This window comes from Prunus mume, linkage group LG4 (assembly GCF_029339155.1).
Source record: "Prunus mume cultivar Tortuosa linkage group LG4, ASM2933915v1, whole genome shotgun sequence".
NCBI lineage: Eukaryota > Viridiplantae > Streptophyta > Magnoliopsida > Rosales > Rosaceae > Prunus > Prunus mume.
The window spans coordinates 9,692,523-9,718,717 of record NC_142701.1 but is presented as its reverse complement, the minus strand read 5'-3'; the positions used below and the strand labels follow the sequence as shown (position 1 = coordinate 9,718,717).

Here is a 26,195-nt window from a genome sequence, read left to right as displayed (position 1 = left end):
CTATGGGAAGTTGAAGGTTTGTTCATCAAATTGTTTTTATGCTTAACTGAAGTCTTAATTATCTTTGATTTGAGGTATAGCTCTGATTTAAGTTTCGAGTTTCATGATTTATTATTATTATTATTATTGTATATACAATTCTTTAATCAAAATGTCATTTGCTCTGCATCTGCACATATGGGTGGTTCAGTCATTATATTTCTATATCAGTTCTGTGTTTCATGAATATAACGATTGTATATAATTTTTTTTGGTTTATTTTTCATTTTCTTATGAAAGAATCAGTGATATCAATTGATGGTGTGCAGATTCTATATTTTCGTTTTCACCATTGGCCATCCATACACATAATATCTGTTAGCGTATCCAAGGTAGACAATAGAGAGGTTTTTCAAGCAGTAGGTTCATTGTATTTGGCTGTGTTTGTAGGAATGGGCTCATAAGTATTAATACATAGCAAAGCATCATGAGGGTCCTTCTCAACAATGGATAAACTTCTACTAATTGAGGATGCAGAACATAAAGTTGATTGTTAGTTTTGACTTGAGTAATTGGTGCAAATTGTGCTAATTTTATTATTAGAAAAGCACTCTCGTGTTTCAGGTTCTTTTCTTTGCATTGTGTTGTGTATGTAATTGCATTTTGACCGCTAGGCTCTTGTGGTTGACTTTTACCTAACACATTTCAATATTTGTTAACTAGCAACAGCCAGTTTAGGATTGTGAACCTTTTATGAGACAACGCACTCATAAGAATTATAAGTCATTACTGATTTCATTCAAGTTTAGGGAAATTTAGGATTGTGAACCTTTTACTTTAACACATGTTATTTTTCATGTACAATGCTTAATCTTCTCATATCTTCCATTGCTGCCATCTTACAACATACTGTTCAAAAGCATAAACCTCACTTTTGAAAGATATGATCCTGCTCTGCTTAGGTGCATTGTGATTCCTCCAGATAATGAACTGACTGAGTCTTCCCCAGTGGCTCACTCCAACTTTAAAGGGGACATCAACACTACAGGTATGCAATTACGAATCCAAACGGTTCATTAATTTGCAGGATTTTTATTGGTTTACAAATGCTTCATGTTTCGAATTAATTGTGTGAAAGATTCAGTTTGGTTGTTATTTGTAGGCTTTCTTTACGAATTCTACTCAATGTGGTAATGTAGATACTATGCAGTTTAAGTCTTTTATTCCTTTTAACAATCCTAGTATAAACCCTTATGCTGGACATTGTAGAACTATGTCTAGACTCTCTTATTTGTTTGTGTTCTGATGATCTAAATTATTTCAATTTTTTCATGCATGTTCAGGAAGCAGTCAGAGAAGGTGTGGTCAAACATGAGATATTGAGCAAGAGATGTGCTGGTTGAAATACATTTTTTTTTAGATTTTGTTTCTAAGAGATGTATGTCTTGTGAATTTGTGGGAGAAATGTTGATGCATATTGCAGTTTTTGGAATGATGTATAATACACATTGTGTTGGGTATCAAGATTTTATCTTTAGTGGACTATTTAAGGAAAAAAAAAATTGATATCATTTTATAGTGTTAATAAAGAGTAAATTAGTCACCAGTTGTTGTACAGATATTTAGTGACCAAACAATTTGGTCAGTAATATGGGCACGTGATCATGTTTTAGTGACCAAATTGCATGTTTTAGTGACTAAATTATAAACCTTTAGTGATGAATTTTGTGGTCACTAATAGCGTTTTCATTAGTGACTAATAGAGGTGGTCACTAATGGTTTGCGTTTCAGTGACCAATATTTGGATGTTGGGCACTAAATAGAATTTGTGACGAGCTTCTAGTGACCACCTAGTAACCACCACTATTTGGACACTAACTATATTCAGTGACCAAAATCGGTACTTTTTGTGACTAACTTGCTAGTCACTAATAAACGTTTTTCTTGTAGTAGTAAAATTCACAAACTGACAAATAAATTATCTGGACCCCTGTTCTGGGGTATGTCTGAAACCTTGTTCTTGGGGGGGCCCGCTTCAGAATTTATTTTCTTAATTTTGTGCTGATGAAATGTTCCAATGGTTTCCAGTAAAAACAGACAAAGGAGCGTTGTGGAGTCTCTGCTCTTCATCAATGGATTTGAAAGCATTGATCCTACTCTCTGTCCATCAGCTAGAAAAGGACTGAGATGCCTGACAAGACATTATGTTTCGAAAGATGCAGTGATTATTATTAAATACCAACAATTTCGATCTGAAGATACTTTGAAGTATCAATATACGACAAAAAACATGCATGCAGCATGCCCTCTCCGCTGATTAGACGTGTTGTTTCAACCTGTGGTGAAACGAAAATTCTAATATACTTCAAGGATACATCAAGTTTATACACCGTCAAATGAGATCAACGGTTCACATTTATTTTAATACAAAAACGACAAATTGTTAGATATTTACTTACACAATTTGTTCGTTCTAATTGCACACACGCCCTCTAGAATTGCATCATGGTCATGCAATTGCATGTTTGAAATGCAAACATTGAGTGTCTGTGTGTAAATAGAAATTCCACAAACGCAAGGATGATGTTTAGAAGGTAAAAATCACGTTTAAATAGTAAAATACCAAATGAATGCCTCAATTACCTTATAAATGTCACCCTTGTATTCACTGAGTAAAGACACAAGTTTGTGGGTAAAGGTAGTGAAAAATGTCATGCACTTTACTTAGCGAACGCACGATGGTATTTGGAAGGAAAAAATCACGTTTATATGATAAATTACCGTACGAACGCTTCAATTACCATATAAACGCCACCCCTACATTCGTTGAGTAAAGAGACACGTTTGTGGGTGAATGTAGTAAAAAAAATACAATTTTACCATTTAAACGTTTGTTCTCCATGAACGCAAGTATGATGTTTGGAAGGGAAACGCAAGTATGATGTTTGGAAGGGAAAATGCACGTTTAAATGATAAATTACCAAATGAACGCCTCCATTACCATATAAACGTCATCCCTGTGTTCAATGAGTAAAGAGACATGTTTGTGGGTAAAGATAGTGAGAAGGGCAATTTTTCTATTTAAACGTGCACTTTACTTAGTGAACACAAGGACGGTGTTTATAAGGTAAAAATCACATTTAATTGGTAAATTCCAAATGAACGCCTCAATTACCATATAAACGTCACCCATGCTTTCGCCGAGTAAAGAAACATGTTTGTGTGGTAAAGGTCGTGAAAAAGACCATTTTACCATTTAAATGTGTACTTCACTCAACAAATGCAAGAATGATGTTTGCAAGGTAAAAAATATATTCAAATGGTAAATTACCAAGGGGATTTGATTTGAGAGTTTAGGAATTTGATCTAAGATCGACTGCTCTGATGCCATGCTAAGAATAATACTATGGTTTGTATATTTGGATGATTGTATTCTTCTTCGTAAGGAGGAATACATGGGTTTACAAGTATGCTTTACAAGGAAATAGATACATGAATTAAATAGGAGAATCTCTTAATTGTACAAGGATTGTCTACTATATTGAAAATGAAATAAATCACCTAATGAACTTAGGAAATAAATCTCCTTGATTTGTTAAGTTAACTCACGTCAACATATTTAACCATATACTGCTATCATATAAAGATAAGAGAGAAATCAAATTTTATCGCTTGTTACTAAGCTACAACAAAGATCCTTTTAGGGATGCAATTTTTATTAGTACAACATAGATCCGATAGAGGTATTGAGTACCAATTTACAATACCTAGTACTACACACTAGTTCCCGATATCGGACAATCTTTTCTCCCTTGCATGATTATTTCCCAAAGTCCAAAGTCCTCCAAGCATGCCCCATTTTTAAACCCCATATTGTGGTGGACCGCTGCGAATGGTTCAGTGATATTAGTGCCATAATTGTCATCAAAACATTGCCCAACTGGTTCATGAAAGTCCATCAATGATGATCCATTACTTGATGGTATTGAAGATATTATCGGAGGCTCGAAACCACCAGCAAGACCATTACCAAATGAATTAACATGATCTTGGCCTCCTGCAGCTTTTGAGTAATTTGACATTAAGATGCTTTCCCAGGCTCTCAATATGTCGAGGCATTGTGGTGCGTTTTGTCCAAATAATTGATCAGTCGGCCCAAAGTCCTTATTATGACCTAATAATATTGATGAGGCAGCAGAAATATCATTATTGTTATAAAGATTTTGAGCTTGTTTGTGTAATTCTGAATCTCTCACAAATCTGGCTTCTGCTTGAAGCCTGGCATTTTCCCACTGAGCTATGTGGTTGAGGTTTGAGCCGGTCTTTGGGTCATCAGTTGAACCATTGGCAGAGCCAAAGATGGTACGCTTATGCTTGTGGGTTACAGGGTCATAGCCATTCAAGGCCAGTCGTTTCTTGAGACGAGAGTGCCAGTAGTTCTTGACCTCATTGTCTGTTCTCTTTGGTAAGTGCGCAGTAATGGCCGACCACCTAGCTCACATACATGGAACACAATATCGGTATCCTAATTACAGTGAGTTTTTTTATAATAAAAAAAAATTTCCAAAATGATCCTAACAAAAGAGCAATGCATCCCAAACATACATATAATGTGTACATATAGAAGTGTTATGTATAATACATAGAGATTGTTTGGTATCCGTTCAAATTTTTCATATACCTGGTACTTAGTCGATATTATATTCTTGAATATAGATTCGTGTATGGTACAGGTAATGTAAATTGGTACAATATGTAATAGTAACATTTGGATTCAATGGTGGAGCTAGAAATTCATGGCGGGGCCATGTTAGACCGTATGAAAGAAATAGACTTTGTATAAAATCGGAACACTAGGAGATAAATTGAAGGTTTGTTGTGCTAATTTGCACACAAGTGTTCTTTTTAAATTTCCATTCTAAAAGTTTGAACATATAGAAAATGGAAAATATCTAAAAAAAATAGAAAGCTCCATGACATCAATTGGGGTCACAAATTTTACTGGGTGAAAAAGTAACAAATATATGCATACATAAGTAAAACTATTTTAAATTAAAAAAATAGGAGAGGGGGGTTTGGGCCCACCCTAGTCCTTAGGTGGCTTTGCCATTGCTTGGCTTGTGATGACGTGTTGAACTTTCATCGATAAACTACTAGGTTTGTTTGGGTTTTAAAAGCAATTACAGGGAGTTTTGTTATATCCATTTTGATCGATGTATCATCATGAGGTAGAGTATGGTTTCTTGAGTTTTGAGCTTATATTTATATATGGATAGTGTCAAGCCCGTTCTGGCAGAAGACACCTAGCATACATAAATATAAGCCCATAACTTAGGAAACCATACTCCACCTCATAACGATACACGGATCAAAATGGCTAAACACTCTCTAGTAGATAGTAGATTATGATAAAGTTTGGCATGAACAAAAATAAGAGAGAATTCAGAGTACGTGTGAGACAGGAGAGTACCATCTAAAATGCATATATATGCGTATAATTCAAAATATTGCTTATATTTGGTGAAACCCTTTTTGTACTATTTTTCATGTAATGTACGTACCTGTTGCCTAAAAGAGCATGAAGTTGAATGATGGTTCTGTCTTCCTGCAAACTGAAATTTCCTCTCCTAATATCAGGTCGTAGGTAGTTTCTCCATCTTAGCCTACAGCTCTTCCCGCATCTTTGAAGACCTATTATCATCATATATGTTTTATTTATTTATTTTTAAAACAGACAGAATAAAATCTGTCTTAACATTTAATGACTTCAGACCCCAAAAAAAGAAAACATTTATTGTAAACAAAACCTGTCCAAATATGAGCTAAAACTGGCTGAGAAATATGCTATGAAATTTTCTGTGAAATTGTAAATGATTGGAAAGCTATGAAAGAAAAGTTAGTTATTGACCAGCTTTCTGAGGCAAGGATTGCCAATTTCCATGACCATGTTTTTGAACATAAGCTAAGAGCTTTTGGTCCTCTGCCGGAATCCATGGACCTTTCTTCATGCCGGACGATGCAACACAGTGAGTAGACTTTCTCATGTCCCCCTAAAAGAGTAGTTAAGAAGAGAAAGAAAAAAGGAACTTAAATGAGTACGGCGTATGATACGTAGTATTTGTTTGAGCTAAAATCAGTGAAAGCATTAGTGAGAAGATTGAGAGTGATAAGACAGGCACAGACTACCGAGATTGGACTGAAAGAATTGTATTGCTGCAACCGAGAATGGGCTCATTCCATCACTATTTATATTGGGAAACTTGATTAACTGGTTTTATTAAATGTGGCAGTTTTAAAGAAGTAAAGGTGGGTGAGAAGACATGCGCGTAGCCAAGTGGACTTCGGACACCATATCGCTATAAAGGAAATATTTAAAATATGACATCATACTCAAAAATATCTCAATTCATGTTTATCAGTAGTCTCACACAAAAATTTCTTCATTTGAGGAGAGGGAAGAGAAATGCATCTGAAACTGAAAGCACCACCACTGGTCGGGCCAGCTAATGCCCAGGAGGGTCTTGTAAAGTTTTTTGAGCCGTGTATGGCTGGCTGGCTGGCACCTGTTCTACTTGTGTTGTTCAGTTTTGAATTCCCTTTGTAGTTTTCTAGCGTCTCTACTTCACAAAACCATTAAATAATTTTCTTTATTATTTCGCACTTCAAGTTCTAAAGTTTAGAATAATAACTTATACTGTACTGTAGACGACAGCCGTACTTCTGCTCCATCAAGGAAGGTACCACCTTATACTGTTAACCTGTATTATCTGAAGTCCTTTTCAATCTCTAGAAAACAAGTTTTTAAATTTCTTTCCTCTTCTCTCCTCTTATCTCTCTTCTCTCTCCTCTCTCCTCTTCCCCACACTCTATATCTCTCCCTCTCTCACTCTTCGCCTCAATATTTCCATTCGGATTTCCAGAATCCCCATTAAAAAATTTCTTCTTCATCATCAGCTTCAGCTATATTGCAATTTACATGTTTCTTTTTCTTTCCTTGTAATCATATTTATTTTTTAGTTTATTAATTAATTACTATTAGTATCGTGAAAGGCAACTGGAGACTCCATTATTATGGCGACGAGGCTCCTGCATTTGTTAATTAATTTGGCGTTGAAATACAGTACTTGCATGCAGATGTCAGGAAAATGCTCCTGTTGGAAAAGTGAAAAGTACAGACAGAGGCATCAGTCACTTAGTATTGTATATTATTTTTATACCTAACTTGGTATGACAGATGTCTAGCAAGTATGGACGATCAAATATTTGGGGATGACATGATCAAATATTTATTTAATTCTTTTAATTGGATTGGTGTTTTTGGTAGGATGATCAATATTGTTATCTTTGTCTTCTAGTGAAAGGCAATATTGTTTTTTTGTCTGGTTCAAAGAATAGCAATAAAATTTTACTGGTAGGAAGCGTAACTGATAAAAAAAACTGGGGCTAATGTCGTAGGGGATATGGCCTCGTAAATGCACGTTTAATTATTTAGCAGTGGGGTAAGTTTCAATTCTTGTTTCTTACCATTCAATTTCTTCCGGTGAACATTTCATTATTCGTCATTATTTTCTACCCAAAACTATATATATGCAGTGCTCTTCATTAACGTTTTTCATAAATTGGTGAATGGGTTCAATGGATTAATGAGACATCCAATCCTACGTCATCGCTATGCGACAAAAAACTTGCATGCAATCCTACGTTATCGCCAAGATTTTTAAAGACAAACGTTCAACTTATTGAATGAGCGCCAGAGCGATCATTAATTCAAAACCATCTATGGGCAGTGGCAGAGTTAGTACGTTGTCTTTGGGGCCAGTATTGTAGTTTCTTGGTTTTTTAGCCTTATATTTCAATTTATATTGCAACATATGTTTAAGAATTATTGACTTTTTCATGGAACTTGAGGGTCCACGACCATTGCAGGCACATATATGACTCCGTCCTTCAATGAATTAAGAATTTAAACGAATGAGATTTAAAGTTAAAATTTATAAATAATTTTTGTTTTGAAGTTAACTCAAATAAAAACATAACGAAATTTATATAGGAATGTTAGAATTCATGTTGGTGTCATCTGTGTTAATGATGGTGGTGGTCGGGTAGGGGCAATACGGCGAAGACATGTTGGTGAAGCTTCAGTTTGGTTTTGCCATATAGTTTTGTTGTTCGAATTATGGATTGTCTTCACTCTGTGTCTTTTTCGGTTCTTTGGCATGACACTCTTTTTGGTCTCATTATTCCACGAAGAGGTTTACGACAGGGATGTCCTTTTTCACCTTATTTATTTTTTATTTGTGCTAAAGGCTTCTCTGGTCTATTGCGTCATGCTGAGTTTGAGGTCTTTTATGGGGGGTATGTGCGGGCCGTTCTAGTCCAAGGATTTCACATATATTGTTTGCATTTGACAGTCTTCTTTTTTTTGAAATGTAAGAAGCTGTGTTTCTTACTTTGAAGGAGATTTTCCACATTTATGAAGAGGTTTTAGGTTAGCAAATTAATTTTCATAAATCGACTTATCTTTTAGTCCCAATGCCTCTCAGGAAGTTATAGATGTTGTAGCCGCTACGCTTGGTGTTCCTAGTCGTAGCTTGTCATAAAAGATATTTGAGTTTACCAACTATGGAGGGTCATGGGCGCAGGGGGCTTTTTTGTTTTGTTCACAATCATGTGTAGAGTACTCTTAATGGTTGGAAGGAAAAATCTCTTTCAACAGTAGGAACGGAAGTTTTATTAAAATCAGTGGTTCAATCTATACCATCATATTCAATGACTGTTTTTCGTCTACCAAAGAGTCTTTGTACTGAGTTATCTTCTATTTGTGCCAATTTCTGTTGGGGCAAAAGGCACAACCACATAGGGATACATTGGGGTAAATGGCGTTCTCTTTGCTATTCGAAAAAGGATGGCAGTTTGGGTTTTTGGGATGTTAATTTTAATCAAGCTTTGTTGACTAAGCAATGTTGGCGTATTCTCTCCTATTCAAGTTCTTTGGCCAGCCAAGTTTATCAAGGATGATATTTTCCCAACCAAATTTTTTTTAAAGGTGGGCAAAGGACGAAAATCGTCTTATATATGGAGTTCTCTTTTGTGGGGTCAGGAGTTACTTGTAAGTGGGCTTCGTTGGAAGGTTAGGGATGGTCTTTCCATTAAAATATATTCAAATGCTTGGTTACTTTACTATACCAGTTTACAGATTTCCTCTTCCCGACTTCTTTCATTTGATGCTTATATCAGCGCTCTCATACATGTTGACGGTTGTTGGGTTTGATTTAATTTAGCAAGTTTTTTGGGTTTTTGAAGTTGCTACTATTACGTCCACTCTTTGCCATCCTAGACAAATTAATTTGGCATTTTCAGAAAAATGGTCGGGTCTTTAGTGTCAAAAGTGGCTACCGAGTTGCACAAGATGCTAGAGAAGAAGAATACTATTTTGTTTAATATTGTTGTGTGTTATTCATCTCACAAAGAGGGTATATATATATATATATATATATATATATAGGTTTACAATCCTAATTCCACTATCACATGGAGTAATTACAGGACTATAATTGGAAACCTAATATTACAAGGAGTTACCTAAAATATAATACAAAAGTCAACACTCCCCCTCAAGCTGGTGTATAGATATCACTCATGCCCAACTTGTTTAAGAACTTTGAAAAAAATGACCCAATACAGCCTTTGTAAGTATATCAGCCTATTGGTCTTCCATCCTGATTGTGGGAACTCGAACAATTTTATCCTCCAACTTCTCCTTAATAAAGAACCTATCAAACTCAACATATTACATCCTATCATGCTGCACCGTATTACGAGCAATATCACGAGCAACTTGATTATCACAAAATAACTTTATCGGTTGACTAGGTGCAAAACCCAAATATTGTAATAACAGTTTAAGCCATAGGATCTCACAAATTTCTAATGTCATAACTCTATATTCAACTTTTCCACTTGATCGAGCAACCACATTCTGCTTCTTACTCCTCCATGTAACAAAGTTACCTCCCACGAAAGTAAAGTGACCCAACGTAGAGCGTCTATCATCTATTGATCCTGCCTAATCTACATCTGTATAACCTTCAACTCTGAGATGGCCATTCTTTGTAACTAAAATTCCTTTTCCTAGACTCCCTTTCAAATATCGCAATATCCTCATAAGTGCGACTAGATGTTGTTCGCCAGGATTATGCATGTATTAGCTAACCACACTCAAGGCATAGGCAAGATTAGGCCTCATGTGAGCCAGATAAATCAATCTCTTAACAAGCCTCTAATATCGACCTTTATCAATCGATACCTGGATCGGATCAATCTCAAGTTTGAGTCATTCTTCCATTGGTGTAGCAATTGAGTGACAAGCCGACATGCTAGTTTCAAACAACAAATCTATTGTGTATTTTCTTTGTGATAGGAAAATTCTTGATTTAGATCGCGACACTTTGATTCCCATAATGTATTTCAGAGAACCAAGGCCTTTCATCTCAAATTCCTTGGAAAAATAGTCGTGTAACGCTTTTCATTTTTCTGGATCATTTCCTGTCAAAATAATATCATCAACATACACAATTAGAGCTATAAGCTTACCCTCCTCCACTTAAGGAATAAAGTGTGATCCGAATTACTCTGCTTGTAACCAAACGTCCAAATAGATTTCGCAAACTTGTCAAACCATGCTCGTGGGAACTGCTTCAAACCATATAGGGACTTCTTTAATCTACATACTTTTTGACTGTATTCTTCTGGAACGTTATACCAGGTAGAAGATCCATGTAAACTTCTTCTGTCAGGTCTCCATGCAAAAACACATTCTTTACATTAAATTGTTGGGGGACCCTTCCAAATTTGTAGCTAAGGACAACAATACTCGAACCATGTTGATCTTAGCTACTGGCACAAAATTCTCCGTGTAATCAATTCCATATTTCTAAGTATACCCTTTTGTTACCAACCTTGCCTTGAGCCGATTAATGGTACCATCGGCCTTGTTTTTATTGTATAAACTCATCCGCTTCCCACAAGTTTCTTGTCAGCTGGCATTCTTCTTTAGGGACTTCATCTCTTCGTTCATTGATGTCTACCAATGAGGGTCAGCTAAAGCTTCCTGCACAATGTTAGGAATAGATATAGTAGATAATAATATGCAAATGACTTATTTGATTCAAACAACCGATGGGTAGACACATAATTATTCATACAATATTTGACATTACATTTTGGGTCGGCCTCATAAGTGGGTTTCAGATACCTCTATTAATACGGTTTGGGAGGCAACTTCTGGGTGGTTCATGATTGCGGGCATCACTGATTGATGGCGAATGGTTATGGGTATCAGAATCAGACAAAGGCGGTGACAAGAAGGATGGCGGCTCTGCGACAGTTGGTGACGTTGCAGGACTGTCTATCTCGTCTTCATTTTCTTGTTAATGCAGATCACCACCTATGTCCAAATTACCACCACTTAAATCCAAGTCATTCACATCTACAAGTTCATATGAATGAGAATCACCATTTATTTCCAAGTTACTACTACTTAAATCCAATTCATTCACTGCTTCTTTATTCATAAGCTATAATCAAAAGTATGCACTTCTTCTGGTGTTTCCTATGAAGTAAGGACTACAATGAGAAGAACATATCATTCTCATGAAACACAACATGGTGACATACATTTTTTGAGTAGGTGGATGATAGCAACGATACCCTTCCTGATCTGATGCATAACCCATAAAAACACACTTCAATGCATGGGGATCAAGCTTACTTCGTTGATGCTTGTGAATGTGGACAAAAACAACACACCCAAGTAGGTAAGGTGGAATATTTGGAATGGGAGGGTCAGTGTTGAGAGTCGTCAACGTCTGGAAAGGTGTCGGAAGTTAACTACTCTGGAAGGAACACGGTTGATCAAATAAGCTGCAGAGTAAAGAGCTTATCCCCAATATGATAATGGCAAATGAGCTTCAAGCAGAGATGCGCGGACAACTTCACGGTGGTGCCGATTTTTCATTTGGGCAAGTCAATTCTGTTGCAGGGTATATGGGCACGTAGTATGATGAATGATGCCATGGTGATCCAAGTATTTGTGCAATTCTTAGTTCACATATCCACTGCCATTGTCATTACGGAGCACCTATATTTGAGTCAAACTGAAGAGCAACCATTTTATGAAATTTCTGAAACAACAAATTCACTTCACTTATCGATTTCATAGGGCATACCCAAGTCATTCGGGTGTAATCATCAATAAAAGTAACAAACCAATGGGCACCCCCCAATGTAATAATCTTATATGGGCCCCAAACATTAGAGTGAATCAATGAAAACATAAGGGAACGTTTATTCATTCATGGTGAAATGAAGTGCGATCGCCAATTCACAAATCACAATGAAAACTAGAAACATCAAACTTCAAAAATAACTAGGGAAATATCTTATATAAAGCTATGTATTGAAGTGCAAGAAGACGATGCCATAACCATATTTCAGATTCTTTATTCTTCTCCCCTGAAAACCTTCCACAGACAAAGCTTGAATAAATCAGCTAGAGCTTTCTGACGTCAAGTCCCAGTAGTAGAACTTCCCCCGCCTAACACCATAACCAATCGTCCTACGAGTTTGGATGTCCTTGAACACACAAAAAAGGGGCTCGAAAATCACAATATAATTTAAGGCCATAGTTAATTGAGCAACAAAAAAGATGTTATAGTCTTAAGGAAAGAACAACAAGTACAATGTCTGAAGAAAGGTTTTCAGTAAGGGATATGTTGTCTTCCCCAATAACAGAGACAGCATTACCATCAACAGCAGATATCACGGGCTGTGGGGATTACTTTAAGGTTTGTAACTGTCTAAAATTAAAATTCATATGCTCTGTAGCGCTAGAATCAATTATCCATGTATTATTCGAAGCATATGTAGAAACCTTTAAAGCCTTACTATTGTTACCTATAGCAATGACCAAAGCAGACGCTTGTTCAACTACATGTTCAGAATAATCCTTAGTTTTAGAAATATATGCACAAGACTTATTGTAACCAGGATCACGAGTCTTGTCCCACCATTTAGGATATCCAATAATTTTATAACAGTAATGTGCGGTTTGACCATAATGAGGCATTTTCAATCAGTTAGTAGTCAACGTTGAGGCTGGAATGGTCAACCCCTCCATTATCGGTCTGAGGAACCCGATTTTGGTTCATTCGGTTATCATGGCTAGTCCGGGTTTGAGAGGGACAGCACACCACCATGGCTAGGCTTCGGACTAAGCAACTTCATTTTTCATAAAATTTCTCCTTAAACTTGATCAAACTCGGCATCCAATCTAGCTAAAAATATATGAACTCTCAGTCATTCAATCAACTTTGCATGTGCCTTGAGATCACAATCATAAGACATAACTACCGTATCCCGGTGATCCAATTCCTGAAAAATCGCAATTAGTTCCCAAAAATAATTCGTCATGGATTTTCCATTCTGTTTGGTAGCAAACACTTTTTTGTTCAAAGAGAACACTCGAACTTCATCAGCTCCATTGAAGAATGCCGTTGAAAGGGCATCTCAAATCCCTTTCATCGTCTTCAGGCAGATGTTACGCTTCTTAATTAAAGGTGTCATGGAGGTCAACAACTAACTCTTGACTTTCTAGTTTTCAGCATACAACTTGTCATACTTAGGATCTATCCCAGCATGTGCCTTTTCTTTGCTACGAATATACCCCATTTTTTCTTTTGTTGCGATATGCATCTCCATGAGTTGAGACCACATGTCATAATTCTTCAAGGTTAGGGTAATTCTGGCATGGAATGCCGTATTGTCAAATTGAACAACGACGGAAGCAGTATTAGGAGTGGCAACAGATTCGTCATCCTTGACGATCGCAAGAAACTTGGGGTTTCAAGAAGAATGAAAACGGGAGGTGATGCAGAGTGGCTAGGTTTGACGCCAAGGAGCAGAGTCGCTTGAGCAATACGGCTGTGCTATGGGATTCAGCGATGGTGGCTTCCTCGGGTCAATGCAATTCAACAGCAGTAATTTTGTACGGCAATGGCATGTTGGGTTCGTGTGGCGGCGAGGGGGCATAAAATTTGCTTTAGGCTTTTTCTATAACCTAACTCTGATACCAAGAAGAAGAATATTATTTGGTTTAATATTGTTGTGTGTTATTCATCTCACAAAGAATGATATATATACTCGTAGGGTTACAATCCTAATCCCACTATCACAAGGAGTAATAACAAGACTATACTAAGAAATCTAATATTACAAAGACTTACATGAAATATAATACAAAAGTCAACAACTACATTGCATGCTGATGGGGGTATAAGAACTTCTCATGGTGGCAGGGCACTTTGGACCATTGTCTAGTCTTTGCCAATTCCTAATAAGATTAAAAGTTTCTTGTGGTTATCTTTGCATGGTCTCTTACCTTATATTGCTAATCTTTTTTATAGTAAAATTGTTCATAATCCAATTTGTTTTTGTTGTACCAAAAAGCCAGAGACAATTATACATGAGTTATGGTGTTGTCGATCGGCAAAAGAGGTTTGGCACTTTCTCCTTTCTCTTCTTTGGTGGGTGAATGGTCTGGTCTTAGCTTTTCTGAATTGTTTCGTTATGCTACAACAATTCTCTCTCTACAATAAATTATCATTATCTCATATTTGTGTTGGAGTATTTGACATAATCAAAATGAGTGTTGGTTTCATGGTACATATGTCCTTGCATAAACTCTAGTTACTCATACTTGTGCTCTAGTTACTAAATTTCGATAGGCAAATAAGAAGGAATTACTTCCCCAACCTACCCCTGTCTTGGATTGTCATTGGGTAAGGCATTGTGCTCCGTTTGTGAAGTTGAATGTGGATGGGTAAGGCATTGTGCTCTATTTGTGAAGTTGAATGTGGATGGTACAGTTAATTTATAGGAGGGTTTTCGGGGTCTAGGCGTGGTTGTTCGTAATTGTAATGGAAACTTATTGTGGCGCCTTCCAAACGAGTTCAAGGTAATTTTACTCCTAAGGCTACTAAGCTTATGGCAGCATATTGGGTTTACAGGTGGCATCTAAGATGGGTTATGAGTCTCTTGTTCTAGAAATGGATGCTCAAGAGATAATTAGATGTTTGAATGCTTCAGAGGAATGTTTGGATTCTGATGGTGCATTAGTAGCAGAAGAGCAAGCCTATCTAAAGCTTTTTCCTTTGTGATTGTCAATATGCTTCTTGTAGTTGTAATCAAGTGGCACATCGCCTGGCTAGGTATGCATTGTTATATTCAGATTTTCATGTTTAGATTGAAGAGGGGCCTATGTGGATGTCAACTGAATTACTCTTTGATGTCTTTGATGTTTGATTTAAATGTTTTTCAGGATCTCTCTACTAGTTGGGTTAGTTTTCCACTTATCTACTCCTCAATCTCTTTTCTAGTTGTGTATGTTCTTGTTCCTTGGTGTTGTTGTTGATCTTAATTTTGTCTCTGTTTCATATTAGCTTTCGATTCTTTTACTTTTGATGCATTGGTAATGTTCACAACAATATTTTTTTGGTATTTCTAATGAATATATTGATTTTTCTTGTCCTTGCTTGTTGATGTTTTGTTGTTCCAGCTTTTGTTTTGTCTTGATTTATGTATTTCATATATTTCTCTTTTCTTTTACTATGTTGTTTTGTATAATTTTTTATTATAATGTTTTTGTTTCTTTTTGCTTCAATTTTGTCGTTGTTTTAGTTTAGGTTTTGTTCTTTTGTTTCTCTTGTCAGTGTTTTGATTTCTTTTTGTTTTCAAGGTTTGATTTGGCTTCTAGTTTGTTATGTGTGATTTCTGTTGATTTTCAGTTGTGAGTTTGGGTGTTTTTTTTTTGGGTTGTTTTTTTGTTGTTGTTTTTTCTGTTTTTCCAGTTTTGTGTGTTTGGTTTTCTTTCGTGTTGTTTGTGTAATTTGGTTTTTTTTTGTCCCTATCATGATCCTTTAGCAGGATTTTATTTTGTTTTTGTTTGTTGTTGCTTTTTATTTTCTTTTGTTGTCTCTGTTATGCTCTTTTAGTTTGCTTTGGTCATCTCTTTTTTGTTTATGTTAGTTTATTTTTTATTTTTTATTTTTTATTTTATTTTGTTTTGTCTGCCTTTAGTCTTGCTTAGAACAATCATCTTGGTATTTTCTTTGTTACTTTCATTTTCTTTTTGTTGTGTCCTTATGTTTACTTTTCTTGTTTTGTGGAATTGTGGGTTTTCTGTTTCTTTAGTTTTTTTTTTTTTTTTCTGCAGCTTGGTTTTAGTTGGCTTTTGTCACATTTTATAGTTTTCTTGTTGTTTTGCTTTCATATATATATATATATATATTTGGTCTTGTTTTAGTTTGTTTTTAAGTTTTATAAGGTTTTTTTGTTCACTCAGTTTTGTGTAGTTGTGTTTCTCTTGTTTTGTTTTAGGTAGACCTTTGCAAGTTATCAAGTAAGTTCTCATGGTTTGTATATGTTGTTATTTTTTCTTTTATTTTATTTTGTTTCCACCTTTTGTGCTTCTTATTTTATCTCTTTTTAGCTTTTTGTTTGGATTTTGTTAGCTAGTTACTTTTTTTTTTTAATAGTTTGTTTTATTTATTATCTCATTTTTTGATTATATATATATATATATATTTTTTTTTTATTGAGTTGTAGGGTGCAAGTTTCTAGTTCTGTCCAGATTTTGTTGATGTGCAGATTGAAGGGATGTATAGGCTTCCTTTTCTTTCTTTCTCTTTCTTGTTGTTTCCCTTTGAGTTGTTCAGGGGGAAGTCTTTTTTAAGATCACGCATTTATTTCTGTTTCTCATGTTTGGATAGCCTGGCTATTTTCAGTGTTGTTCACCCGTTTGTTGTTTGTTCCTGTGATGGTAGGATAAAGTTTCCCATTGCCTTGAAAACCATTGACTGGTCAACAAGTCAACTTTCTTTAGTGTGCGAGCGTGCCACATGCTAGCAATGAGAAATCCTAGCAGATTTCTTAAAAATAGATAACTTGCGCCCCAAATTACTGATTTCTAAACAAGCGATTGTGAATTTGGGTGAGGAATATCTCCCAAGTAAGTTCTTTTCTTGCCTAAGATTGGTGAGGACTTCACAATTTTTCACAGTACAAAATTGGTAGTTCTTGCCAGAATAAATGATAAGAAAGTGAACTGTTTTTTGGCGGAACTGCCTTTTACAACATTCAAGAAGGAAAATCCAACTCTATAAAGACAAAAGGAAGGTTGGACTTCCATTTCTACCTGGATAGATGCTTCTGATCTGGGCTGGACTAGATATGCTTGTCTTTGGACTGGACGATTAGCAACTTCAACTGTTAAGTCTTAGCTATAAATCGATACCAATGTTCGAGTTTGGCAGAGCTTTAATCTATTTCAAGCTCTGGAAGGCTTTTTGAATGGGCAAAATTGCAGCATCTTCAATCTGAAAGGGGCAAAAGTGACTAGACTTGAGGATTCTTGAGTTGGAACTGCACTGTGGTACATGTTCTGCTTGGTCAGGATTCTCCATAAATTGGTTGAGGTTTTCATATTCGTAAAAACTTAGACTCTGCTTGATTTTGCTTTTGCTGAACCAAATTTGTAACGAGAGAAATCTCAATTTTGAATGCCTTATTTCTCTAAGTCTGAAACTGAAAGTTTTGATTTGTAGCTGGCTTTTTTCTTGTGGCTCAATGAGATTTTGGTTGTTTCAATTTGTTTGAAGGTTCTTTGAGATCAAGTGATCATTTTGAGTTTTTGTCTTTGATTGATTTTTTGGTTGTTGTCTGCTCTGTTCACCTTCTCTCATATTTATAGGAAATGTTGGAGTGGGATATTTTAATCTTTAAAGGGGCGGCAGATTTTCTGGAAAACAAAGATTTTTTATTTTCAAATGTCAAAGAAAAAGAAGTTATCTATTCTGGCAAGTAGACCATCATTAGTCAGTTTTCATAGAGGTCTTTTCCTTGCTTTTCTGAAAGAAGAACCAACTCTTCTTTGTTTACTGTTTGTTCTTGGTAAAGAGAAAGAGCACAATCTGACACGATGGTAAGTTTGCTTTTCTTGTTTGAACAACTCCCTTGCTTCCCACTTATCTCTTGAAATTGTAGCTTGCTTATCTCTTAGGAAGATCACATGTTTTGGTGCGGAGCTTCTCTAGATATATATATATATATATAAATTATGACCTTTCTTCTTTTGGCTGGGTAAAAAATAGAGAAGTCTTTTTGTAAAAACCTGCCTTCATTAATTTCCTATCAACCCCTCTGCAATAGTTGAAAATTTTGACTTTTTCAACGCCAATTAGTCACGTGGGTTTGTTTTGGAAAATATTTTCTGATTTAATCATCCCAAGCCTAGTTTTGATTTTTTGGGATTGTGGGCTGAGTAATTCGCATGTACTGGGCTTCCTTCCAATTTTTGGGTCTTGGTAAAAAAAATTTGACTTGGGTCTGGGCTTTTTGACTTTTGGGTCTTCGATTCCAATTCTAATCCATATTGCCTAAGTCTGATTTTGTCTCGTCCTTTTGGGCCTCCAGTGTTGGGCTGAGTGTGTAATTTTGACCCAATTATAAGGGAACGTTGGTGGCTTGTCAAAAATTGATATGGGCTTTTGATCTTTTGGACTGGGTGTGCCAAATTAGGCCCAAACAAGTGCTATCTTTTGTATACTCTTATGATGCTTATTATTTTTTAATCAATCTATTCCAACAAAAAAGAAAAAAAAAGAAAAAAAAAAAAAAAGAAACGAAAAAGCCTACCTCTTCACTTGCAGCCCATTTCTTTTATTAATCCAAATCATATTTGGGTTCTCTGCAAATTGGTGATAATGTGGGCCTTATATTGCAGCCCATTTCTTTTATTAATCCAAATCATATTTATCTAGAAAATAGTACACAAGTAAGTAGGTAGGTAGGTTTAGCAGAACCCTCCATTAATAAACTCTCCAATAATTGAAACTAGCCCCTTGGTTATTAAACTCACACGTTTACCAATTGGGAATTTTTTTTTTTTTTGGAATTAAAAAAAGATATTGGATAGTTGTGTTCTATAAAATATGATTTATTATTTGATTTTGTTTTTAATTTTAAATTTTTTTAATATGAAAAATATGAATTTACCATATTATTCTCATTTAATTAATAATTTCAATTTTTAATGTTTGCATTAATCATTGATATTTTCTGATATTTTGAATGTTTCACCATCCTCTGATTTTTGCTTTATATATACTAGCCTCTTCGTACGCTCTTTGTGAGAGGGTTTTTTTTTCTTATATTTAAAATTTTAATTTTATTTTAGAATTAAAAAAGATTATGGGTAGGTGTGTTTCATAAAAATATGATCAATTATCTGATTTTCTCTTAATTTTAATTTTTTTTAATATGAAAAAGTGTGAATTTACCATATTATCATCATTTAATTAAGTTTCACTAAAACACCCAAAATGGAGGTTGAAATTATACTTTATAAACACACCAAAAACCCATCATTACACACACTCAAAACCCATTTATAAACACACCCAAAAAGTTGACTTTGTGGTTGATTTTGGGTGTGTTTCTATGTTTAAATAGTGCTTGGGTTTTTTTATAAATACATGTCTAGAATTGGGTTTATTTATAAATTTGTATAATTTTAATTCTTAATATTTACATTAATCAGGCATTTTCTGGCATTTTGAATGTTTTACAATTCTCTGTCTTTTGCTTTATATATATAGATATATCATAAATAAATCGAAAATATGAAAATAAAAATAAAAATAAATGGGTGAGTAGTTGAGGACCGTTAGATAAAAACATGGGGATTCTACTCTCATCTCCCAATTTGTTGGGTTTTATTTTATTTTATTAATATTATATAATTTTAACAAAAATAATATTTAAATCTGCTAAATATTGCTGGTTTGAGTAAAGGTAAACTTCTAGAAGCGAAAATGTGGGTGGGTCAGACGGTTTAAAAAACATTATCCGTGAGCGCGCTCACGTGACAAGACGACCCTTGTCACTATTATCCCCAGAAAAAAGAGATTAAACAATGATTACAACGCAAAATAAGCTTTTAATTGAGTGATTAGACAGGCATTAATAAAAAAAGCACGCCTACTTGTCTAGGCGTGACTGTTTTTTTAATAAATTTTGTGACGGTTTTATTTAACAGTGAAAATATTTATATTAAAAAAACAGAAAAAAGCTCCCAACGGTTTCGTAGAGCTTCTTACCACTTCTTTAGAGAGAGAAAGAGAAAGTGTGTTTTAGAGAGAGAGAGAGAGAGAGAGAGAGAGAGAGAGCTTGGGGTTGGGGGGTTTTGGTTGTGTGTGTGTGAATTCTCTACGGGTTGCAGTTGCAGACATGGATAGCAAAGTGGATGAGGTTTCTGTTGAGCTTTCAGCTCCTCCTGCTTGGAAGAAGAAGGTCTCTTCTTTCTAACACTCTTTTTGTTTACTCATCCAAATTTTATTGTTTATTTTTGGGTACCAACCAGCCCTATTTGCATGCTATGAACTGTTCTTGTACCTTTATGTTTGCTTCTAATTCATGGGTATTTTGTTTCTTTTTGGTTTTTGGGTGCTGGGGTTGGTATGATTTTAGCTCTGTTTTTTCTTAATTTGCTTCAATTTTTTGCTGTTTGTTAGTGCTATGTGGTAGAACTTTGTCTGAAATTGCTTGCTTTCAAGGGTAGGGCTTTTTATGATTTTTCGTTTCTTTTGTTTGCAAATTAATTTCTAATTCAAGGCAGTAATTTATGGATGCCGAAATAAGGGCAGTAGCTTTTAAGGGATGGGCTCTTGACTTGGCGTGTGCTGATTATTGTTGTAAATTTTTGGTCTCTTGTTAGTGTAAAGTGTTTACTGAATTTGTTGATTGTCCAAAAAGTGTCGGTGCAAAATATAGGAAAGCTTCTTTTGGTGAAGTATTCTGGAGAAATACTTTACGCTAACACATATATGCCAAGGAATATATATAAATATGTCCAGTATTTTTATTTATTAGTGTTGTTGTTATTATTTCAACAAAGTTGTATTCCCAGGTAAAAATGCTTAATTTGTCCTCTAAGATATAGGAACTGCTTTATCTGTATGGAACCCTAGCTGGACTTTGTTAAAGGTTACATCATTTAGATCAAGTACTTTTTGTTGGCAGTTTGTGTGAATCTCTGTTAATATGTTGAAAAATTCATCCTCTTAGAAGTAAGTTGGAGCTAGTTCTGTATAAAAGAAATGTAATTCTATAAGTTCAGTAATTGGAAGGTCTTGGGAAATAAATAGTAGCCAAATATTATTTGTTCTAGATAGATCTTGGTGGTTTCCTTCACATTTACAAGTATGGTAGACTTACTAGAGGTGAGCTTGAACTTAGGATCTTTTTATTTTTTTTCAGGTAACGAGGGAAACCCCCATGAACTATTCCCTTGTAGGGTACAAAGTCTTAGGGCATTCACCCATAAACCGCATATCCATTTCTTCAATTTGGCACCCTCGTGATGACCAAACCCAGATTTTCTTAAAAATTTGCACTCCTGGTGATTCCATTTCTATTGATAGGTGCTTGCTTTGAACATTTCCAAAATAAATTTTTAATCATATCCCGGTTCGACAGGTTTCCTTTTGTTAATTGTCCACCATTAATGAATATAACTGATATGGTAATTGAATCATGTAGTGTCATCTGATATGGAATTTCTTTGTAGCCTCGCTTTGTAGAAATCTATGGATTCAAAACCTACAACCCAGTTATGGCTGTTACACTGTCACACAAAGGTTATTAAACAACTTTTAGGCTTAGGGGAATTCCAACTGTTGTATAATTGCTAGCTGCCTAGTCAGATAGAATTATGATGAGAAATCCCATTAAATCAGTGCAGTAATTTTGGTTTTTCAACTGTAAGCTACATTAACTTCAAAACATGTTGTCCTACCCTGCTTTTGCCAATTAAATCCTAATAAATGGCTGTCCTTGAGCCCGAGCTAGCAGCTTTAGCTTAATCTAATCTCTGCCTTGGGTTATAATCACCTCCTTTGAAGTCTTTTGTAGTAGACATTTGTCGGGCACAATCTAAAAGAATTTTGGGTTTGATGCTGGAACAACAACATTATTTGTTTCTTCTGAAGTTTGTGTATCAGTGTTCAGTGACGCACCGATACTTGATGACTTAGGCCCAAAAGGATTTGGTCATGTCCCTTTTATGTGTCTCAGAACTTGATTTAGAATTAGATAGTTTACATAAGTGTGGGAGAATAACACTACTTTTATGTGTGATTTTAATCGATTGTAAATAGATGAGATGATTCATCTCAGTATAACTAAAAATTCTTAAGAAGATAGTCTTTCCTAGTCATTATGTTGTTGACGCTATTTCAGAAGTAACCTGAGTTCACCACACGGAGAGGGTATAGCTTAGATGTGAACCTTGCAGACCTCGTTGGTTTCATTGAGTAGGATAGCTGTATTCAACTTTCTGTTGTACCATAAATCTGGATGACAACTCGTTAAGAATAAATAATAAGATTGAATCCAGCAACATAAGTCTTTTCCTTCTGCCTTATGTTATCTTGTTTGAAAGTAAAACATGAGAATTGAAAACTTCATTCCTCAAAATCAATGTATGTTCTACATGCATGCCTAGTATGCTCTTGTATTTCTCGTATTGATTAGATTCCATGCCTTATGACGAAAGGGGAGTCAGCGAGCTTGTTGTAGTCGGTCCTAAAAGGAGAACCCTGTTTCTGCATGACAAAATTTCCTCTTGTTTAATTGGGATTAATTTTGTGAGAAAGTATTTAGTGTCATCAAGTAATCAATTTTTACATGTTTAGCAGTTTTTGAGAGTCAAGGTCTGCGAGTTCTGATTCCTAGTGAACTCTTGGTCTCCTCAAGGACAAGAAACTAGGTAAATTGGCACGCTCTTTGCTAACCTTTGAATGAAAATAGGGGCAGAATGTGATCTACATTAGGATAATCGGGTTTTTGATGGTTAACCATAGATTTTCATAAATATTTGAGATCTATAAGAGGCGAACCTCTGCTACTTTCTAACCATTGGACAAAGAGTATTTCTGGTTGAAATATTTTATTGCCTATATCATATAGTGCTTATACCTAAGATTGACCATTTAAACAGGAACTTGGTTCTCTAACACCTTTTATGTTATAAAATTAGAAAATTGTGTTAAGTTGAATTTGAAATCCTTTATGCTTTGATTTGCTGATATTTCCTATTTTTTCCATTCCGTCATATGTGTATATGCTTACTTTATACAACTTAACACAATTTTCTAAAATAAGAAGAGTGGTGAAAATTGATGCATTGTATTTTTACGCTATATAAATTAAAGTGTTCAGCTATATAGGAAACCAATGTTTGCACTGACAACATGTGTGTAATTTTGGGGGAAGACAAAAAGGGTCATTGTCCTAGCAATACAGTTCAGATCATATAATTTAAATTTAAATACTGCATGCTTCATCTTCATTCTTCTAGTTCGTATAATCCCAGAAATCTCCCCTTGGTTATATTCTTGTCTCTCTTGAAAGTATCAAAATAAATTTGCAAACTTATGAAATCAGACCTAAATGGTCGTAAAACATAGAGAAGCAACATCCACAAGTTCCTCTCCCCTGTTTCTCTCCTCTCTCTTGCATGTGCATGCGTTCTGTATATATGCATTTCTATGTTAAAAAAATAAAGACAGCCCACTGCATGAGGCTCCTGTAATGTCGGGTTTGACTTTGAGGAGAACAAGATGTATGCAGCCATACCCCTGTTTTTGTAGAGGCTGTTTCCGGAACTCGAACCCACAACCATCCGATTTCTTGGGCAAGCCATTCTGTTTCCTCCAATGTATGTATTGCCTCTAACATTTCTTTCGCTCCATACAGTATAAATCGGTTATATTGTCCTAATCATGAACAGGATAGTATATACGTTGTGTATATATTGTGTATCTGCAGTATAAAATTAGAATTGTCCATTGATGTATGAAGGTTGTGAAATAAGTTGGATCCTGATAGAGTGAGGATAAGCAAGTGGGATTCTGTGGAAATTTTGGAGAAAAAAATTATACCATGCCAAGAACTCAAAGGTTGTTATATACAACTGGGGAACTTTCATCGGTAAAATAGTGCTGGAGGAGGTTTACGTCTTAGATGGATGCCAACTACTTTAGAAGTATACTTTCACATGAAAATCTTCATGGAGGACGTATTTGTGATAAAACTTCTTGCGATTGAGTTAAAAACCCAAGTGGAAGTTAAGGTTTCATTTGCCATGGTTGTTTGTTCTGGTGGAGAGCCACCCAATGTTGGAGAAGTTTTCTGGTACTCTGGCCATGACAAATTAAATTCTTATCTGACTATTCAAGTACTTTGGCCTGACGTTGCACAAGTTTGAAAGAATTTAATTAAGCTTATCTGACTATTCTGGTATATGAAATCTGAGTGTTCTGGTAAAATATGTGGACAACCTACTCAAAACAGCTTGTGAAAAGTGAATGATATTCTGGTGACATTATGAATCTGCTTTTTTATTTGGTCCTTGTAATTAGATCACATAGTCACTTTTAATACATGCTGCAGAACTCTTTGCCTACCTTTCTAAATGTTTCAAAACAAGGGCATATGCTTTTCTGAATCCTTTAATATTTGGCTATACCATGCTAGCATTGTTGGAATTACTAAGGATGGGTGATCGAGTGAAGTCAATGTGGTTGTTGTACATAATCCTTGGATATGGTTTTTTACATTTGCTTTCTCTTTGTTCTGCAGTTTTTCCCCAAGAAGGGAGGTACACCAAGGAAAAATGAGATCGTATTCATTTCTCCAACGGGGGAGGAGATTAATAATAGAAAACAATTGGAGCAGTACTTAAAATCACACCCTGGTAACCCTGCAATATCAGAGTTTGATTGGAGCACTGGTGAAACCCCTAGGAGATCAGCAAGGATCAGTGAAAAGGTCAAGGTGGCTCCAGCACCAGAGAGTGAGCCTCCCAAAAAAAGAGGCCGAAAATCATCAGGTTCAAAGGACAACAAAGTGGAAGCTGCTGGTGGAGAAGTTGATGGTACGAATGAAATTCAAATGAAAGATGCAGAGGTAGCTGAGAAGAAAGATGCAGAGGTAGCTGAGAACAGAGATGCAGAAGCTGAGAAAGAGAAAGATGCGGAAGCAGAGAAAGAAAGAGATGCAGACGTTGAGAACGATGATAAGAAAACTCAAGGCGAGGAGAAAAATGAAGAGAAAAATGTTGTAACAGAGGATAAAGCTGCTACTGAGATAACTGAAAACAACAAAGAAGAGGTGCCACAAGCAGGGGAAGAACAAGCAAATGGAACTAGCGGCAAAAAACAGGATGACACAGCTGCTGTGACTGTGGAAGAAAATGGGGCTGCGGAGAAAGAGAATGTGGATGCAGCAGCACCTCATACGGAGGGAGAGATCAAAGGGAATAATGATGCAGCAGAGAATGGTGGAAAATGCAATGCTGAAGCTGACGAGAAAATCAAGACCAAGGATGGGGAGGTTGTTGAAAATGGCAAGGTTGAGCAAGTGGTGCAAGCTGATGCCCCACAAAATCTACAGACCCCTCCATTGAGCAGCTGAACGTATCTACCACCTTTCTAGTGAGCTGTTGAATGTGCTGTACTACCATTTGTCGCACTTAGGATTCTGTGACATCCATTTAACCCTTTTTTTTTGGCCTTCCCTTGTTACAGTAACTCCGGGAGTTAATGATGATATAATGTTAATGTTGTTAATGTTAGAATTTAATTTTATGTAGGGAACCAACCAGTCCGGTAGAAGAATAGGTCTTGTAGTTTCTGCAGCTATAGTTATGCAGTAGCTTAGATTGTAGAATGTAAGAGATCCTTGCTGGGCCGGCTGCTTTTTATTTGTTGTAGATAGTCATCAAGTGCATTTCGTTTGTTACCTTGTTACTTTGTTAATGTGGCTGAAGTTTTAAATGTCCTGGGGTGCTTGTGTTTCTCAAAATTGAGTGCTATTTTGTGCTCTCTGCTTTTGGACGAATATGTTTCTTTGCAGTCTGATTAATAAGAGAGAAACGATGATGAGTAGGTATAAGATTATTATGCAGCTTCATTATGTTATGCAGTTTGGGAAAGATCCGAGAGCATGGTGGAAAACAGAGAACTTTTAATTAGCTCCAGCTTATTAAAAGTTCTAATATATAATTTTTTATTATAATTCGTGTAACAGAAATATCAAGT

General features: G+C 35.6%; 2 protein-coding genes across 2 annotated transcripts; one reads left to right on the top strand and one right to left on the bottom strand.

Annotated features, from left to right (window-relative positions):
* Positions 1–3,617: 3,617 nt before the first annotated feature.
* On the bottom strand, positions 3,618–6,331 carry LOC103330140 (transcription factor MYB106-like). Its single transcript, XM_008232696.2, has 3 exons — positions 5,888–6,331; positions 5,541–5,670; positions 3,618–4,470 (listed from the first exon to the last, which is right to left on the bottom strand). Exons 1-3 carry the CDS (start codon positions 6,021–6,023, stop codon positions 3,753–3,755), a joined length of 984 nt encoding a protein of 327 aa, XP_008230918.2. The 5' UTR covers positions 6,024–6,331; the 3' UTR covers positions 3,618–3,752.
* A 13,842-nt stretch (positions 6,332–20,173) lies between these two features.
* On the top strand, positions 20,174–25,931 carry MBD11 (methyl-CPG-binding domain 11). The gene is made up of 2 exons (XM_008230465.3): positions 20,174–20,385; positions 24,736–25,931. Exons 1-2 carry the CDS (start codon positions 20,323–20,325, stop codon positions 25,567–25,569), a joined length of 897 nt encoding a protein of 298 aa, XP_008228687.2. The 5' UTR covers positions 20,174–20,322; the 3' UTR covers positions 25,570–25,931.
* The last annotated feature ends 264 nt before the right edge of the window (positions 25,932–26,195 follow it).